Raw genomic sequence first — 4,796 nt, forward strand, 5'->3', positions numbered from 1 at the left:
TCTATGTGGTGGACAAGTGTTAACATTCCATTTTTATGTTAGAAGATACTTATATGTTGTAATTAACCCATCGGCCTAGAGAAATTTAAGGTTTGCCTTTGTTATCTTATTCTTTCTTCAGGTGTTTTATTGATCATCATTAGCCTTTCACTTGCTTTCTAAAAATACTCTTAGCTTTTCATGTCTAATTGACAACCCTCTGACCCTTAGCTATAAGCCTATAACTTATATATCCCATACTCTCCTCTCACCAAGAATCTGAGTTTCATTACTCATATGATGAGGATTACTTGATCTTTCCAAAAACTTTTATCCTTGTTGAATTTAGTTTTTATTTTTATTTTTTGTAGTGCAGCCTTGGTAGTTTCCCCAAGGCAGCTTGTTAGAAAAAAACCAGAATGCATATCTCAAGTTGTTTTCTCATTTTCTTCCTCCTCCCTTCTCTTCTTTTTTCATTATCTTATGCACTTTCCGATGAAGAAGCATCATTTATTGCACGACGTCAACTCTTAATGTTGCCTGAAGATGGTGACTTACCGGACAATTATGAATACGAGCTCAATCTAAACTTTACTTTCTCAAATTCCAGGCTTAGGCGTGCCTATATCGCTCTAAAAGCCTGGAAAGTGGCTGTTTATTCTGACCCTTTTAATTTCACCAGTAACTGGGAAGGTCCAGACATTTGCAACTACAAAGGCGTGTTTTGTTCCCCTGCTCTTGATGATCCTAGTGTCACGGTCGTTGCTGGAATTGATCTCAACCATGCAGATATTGCAGGCCACCTTCCTGTTGAATTAGGATTATTAACAGATACAGCTCTAATCCATCTCAACTCTAATCGATTTTGTGGAATCATTCCAGAAAGTCTCAAAAGGTTAGAGTTTTTGCACGAATTAGATGTTAGCAACAACCTTTTGGTTGGCCCTTTTCCTAAGGTAGTTCTCTCGATGCCTAGTCTTAAGTACCTTGATCTAAGGTTTAATAATTTTGAGGGAGCAGTGCCTCCAGAATTGTTCTACAAAGATCTTGATGCTCTTTTCTTGAATGACAATCGTTTCACCTCCACCGTCCCGGATACTCTTGGAAATTCTTCGGCTTCTGTAATTGTGTTTGCAAATAACAAATTTACAGGATGCATTCCTAGTAGCATTGGTAAGATGGCAGACTTGAATGAGATTGTTTTCTCGAATAATGATCTTGCTGGATGTTTGCCTGCTGAGATCGGATTGCTTAAGAATGTAACAGTGTTTAATGTTGCTGGAAATTCATTTTTCGGGACCTTGCCAAAGACCTTTAATGGGCTTTCTCAGATTGAGCTGTTAGACTTTTCAAACAATGATTTAAGTGGAATAATTCCTGAAGATCTTTGTCGCTTGCCACATTTGAAGAATCTCACATTTGCATTAAATTATTTCAATGGTGAAGGTAAAGCTTGCGAAAATTTATCTTCAAGAAAAGATGTGACTTTTGATGATACAAATAATTGTTTGCAGAATAGACCAAAACAAAAGTCTCAACATCAGTGTGATTCTGTTGTGAGCAAGCCAATTGATTGTGGCAAATGCGAAAAACTATCACCAAATTCTCCCCCCAAGAAACCTTCCATGCTAAAACCCCAGCCTCCCAAGCCAAAGCCTAATCCACCACACGTCTCTAAGTCACCACAACCTCCTGAACCACAACCCATACACTCTCCACCTCCGCGTGTTCATTCTCCTCCACCACGACCCGTTCACTCCTTACCTCCACCTGTCCATTCTCCTCCAGCACGACCCGTCCACTCCCCACCTCCGCATGTCCATTCCCCTCCACCACGACCCGTCCATTCCCCACCTCCACCTGCTCATTCTCCTCCACAGCGACCAGTCCACTCCCCACCTCTACCGGTCCATTCTCCTCCATCTAAACCCGTCCACTCTCCACCTCCACCTGTCCATTCTCCTCCTCCACAACCCATTCACTCTCCTCCTAAACGACCTGTTTACTCCCCACCTCCATCGGAACCCATCCGCTCGCCACCCCCTCCAGCACATTCTCCGTCACCACCACTCATTCATTCCCCACCTCCTCCTGTACATTCTCCTCCACCGCCACTCGTTCATTCTCCAGCCCCACCTGTCCATTTGCCTCCACCAAAACCCGTCCATTCCCCACCTCCACCTATCCATTCTCCACCACAACCTGTCCACTCCCTACCACCGCCTGTCCGTTCTCCTCCACCAAAACCAGTCCACTCTGCACCTCCACGTGAACCTGTCCATTCTCCTCCACCAAAACCTATTAATTCCCCACCTCTAGCTGTTCATTCTCCTCCCCCACAATCTATCAACTCCCCACCTCCACGAGTCTATTCTCCTACACAACTACCTATTCACTCACCACCAACACAACCAGCACATGTTCAGTACTCTCCTCCGCCTCCTATTCACTCTTCTCCGCCACCTTCTGTTCAATCACCACAACCAGTGTCCTCACCTCCGCCACCGTCAATATCTCCATCACCTCCTCCTCCAAGATTGTCTCCACCTCCACCTTTCGAAGATGTTGCACTTCCACCAAACATTGGTTCGGTTTATGCATCACCACCGCCACCAATATTCCAAGGATATTAATCGGTGGATATTCATTTCTTTTCGATTATTTTATAACATGTTTACTAAATATAAAAAGAAATGTATCCTCACACCCTTTTATCTCTTGTAGCTAGTATGAGCTTTAGTTATAGTACTCCACATTCCTTTCTTCTGCAAATGTGCATTAGAAAAGGAACCTTCGGTTATTTTAGATGTATAGTTCAGATTCTGATAAAAATGTGTAATATCGATCATTACATTTGTTTTTTTTCAAGCTCATTGACAATGGGTGAGCCATTCTTTTAAAAAGAAAGAAAAAAATGTTTGTTGTTTTGTTTTTCTTTTTGTTTTTCCACATGAAGCCATGCATGATTATGTACTTTTGGAGATTACCTCATCTGATTACCCTATGTTAGATCGCCTGTAGACGGTAGCAGGGGCGTCTCAACGTATTGGAGGTCTACGGTGAAACTCTAATACGAGGCCTTAACTTAACACACTCATTAATTCATTTTTCTTCGTTATATAAGGTTGGATTAAGCTAGGATTAAGCTTAGGAATTCACAATTAAAAATGAAAAATTAGATTTTATGTTTTTGTTTCCGCCTATAACAACGAAATATCGTTTAAATTTCACTGATGTTATAGATGTATAACACCCATTCACTATATCAGCCAAAAAACTTCAGATCCAAAGAATGTTATAGAGAGGGCTGATTGTTATAGTAAGAAATGGGCCCAAAAAGTTGTAGCAACTTTTTAAAAAATATCCAAAATTGAAAATAATAAATATACACATAGGAAAAGTAGGCCCCCCAAAGTTATGGGAGCAATTTGCAGGATTGTCATTCGCTGGGGGTGGTCTTTAATTTTTGTCCCTCAAAATGGTGGTCTTTAACTTTTATCCTTCCGGCAGAATTTGGGTCTTAAAGGCAGAATTTGCAAATTTCTGCCTTAAGGCCCAAATTCTGTCTTGCGAATTTTTTATTCTTATTTTTTTTAAAAAAATTTTTACTGAGCTGGGGTTCGAATTCACAACCTCGGAATATTAGGCGAAGGGCAAAACTTAAAGACCACCAATTTGAAGGAAAAATATTAAAGACCACCCTGAAGGGCAATCCGCGCAAAAAAAAAAATATATATATATATATGGGCCTAAGGCAATGGCCTTATCCGCCTAATGCTCAAGACACCCCTGGACCGTACAGTCTTGAGGCATGATAAATAAGTTGTTTATCGCTTTGATTGCATTTTACATAACATATTTTTCTTTTTAAGTCATTTAAATAGAGGGTGAAAATCATTTTTTCAATAGTCAACTTTGAAATAAAACTCCCCCTCAACTTTGAACAATAGTCATTCTCCCTCCTTTATCCTAATTGAATTTTTCAAATTCCTATTTTACCCTTACATTATCAACTTGTCTTTTTTTTATTTTGCTTCTTTAGAATCATGGTTTTTTTTATCTCTTTAATCTATGTAATAAATTTTGCATAAAAAAATAAATATTATTGTCGAGACAGAAAAAAAAAAGTAAGAAATACTAGTTGAGTATATAATTTCATGCCGTTCTATAATGAAATAAATGAGAAGAATAATTTTTTTTATTAATAATAATCAAAACTCTAATATCTATTTATACAAGTAAAAATAACAGGGAATGGTAACTTTATACTATTTCAATGCAGATAATACAAAATAATTAATAAAAATAGAGGTTTATTCTAAAACAAATTCCTAAAAGATTATCTATTTATATTATAAATGAAATAATTTAAAATATTCCACTAATGATAATAGCTTTATTTTATCCTTGATCAGATATGCGTATAGGAATGATACGACACAATTTAATTCAGAGGTGTCTTTGTTTTTCTTTAACTTCTTGCACTGTTGCACATCTAAACATACAAAAGTATTTGTATTTCTCTTATAATATATCTAACAGAATGTAATGCTTCAATTTTAATGTATCCCTTGCAGTGCAAAGCTCAAAATTTTCTTTCTTTTTTTTCCTCTTCTCCATGTTGATGAAAAAGTAAGCCTAATTATCTTGTCCATTGAACCCATTTGGGTTATGCTCGACTGATTAACTAATCGATATGTAGGGATTCATAAAATCCTTTTGTTCTTTAACTGTGAAAATAGAAAATTATATTGCTTGTCATAGTTATAAGATAGAATACCAAATTATAAGATGCAGTACAGTAGAAGGCGTGCATG

The 4,796-nt window shown here is 37.8% G+C and overlaps 1 protein-coding gene across 1 annotated transcript; it reads left to right on the forward strand.

The window, feature by feature from the left end:
• Window positions 1-216: 216 nt before the first annotated feature.
• LOC132035308 (pollen-specific leucine-rich repeat extensin-like protein 3) lies at window positions 217-2,702 on the forward strand. The gene has a single exon (XM_059425578.1). The coding sequence runs from the start codon at window positions 399-401 to the stop codon at window positions 2,610-2,612; it is 2,214 nt and encodes a 737-aa protein (XP_059281561.1). The 5' UTR covers window positions 217-398; the 3' UTR covers window positions 2,613-2,702.
• The last annotated feature ends 2,094 nt before the right edge of the window (window positions 2,703-4,796 follow it).

The sequence above is a fragment of the Lycium ferocissimum genome, chromosome 10 (genome assembly GCF_029784015.1).
Source record: "Lycium ferocissimum isolate CSIRO_LF1 chromosome 10, AGI_CSIRO_Lferr_CH_V1, whole genome shotgun sequence".
NCBI lineage: Eukaryota > Viridiplantae > Streptophyta > Magnoliopsida > Solanales > Solanaceae > Lycium > Lycium ferocissimum.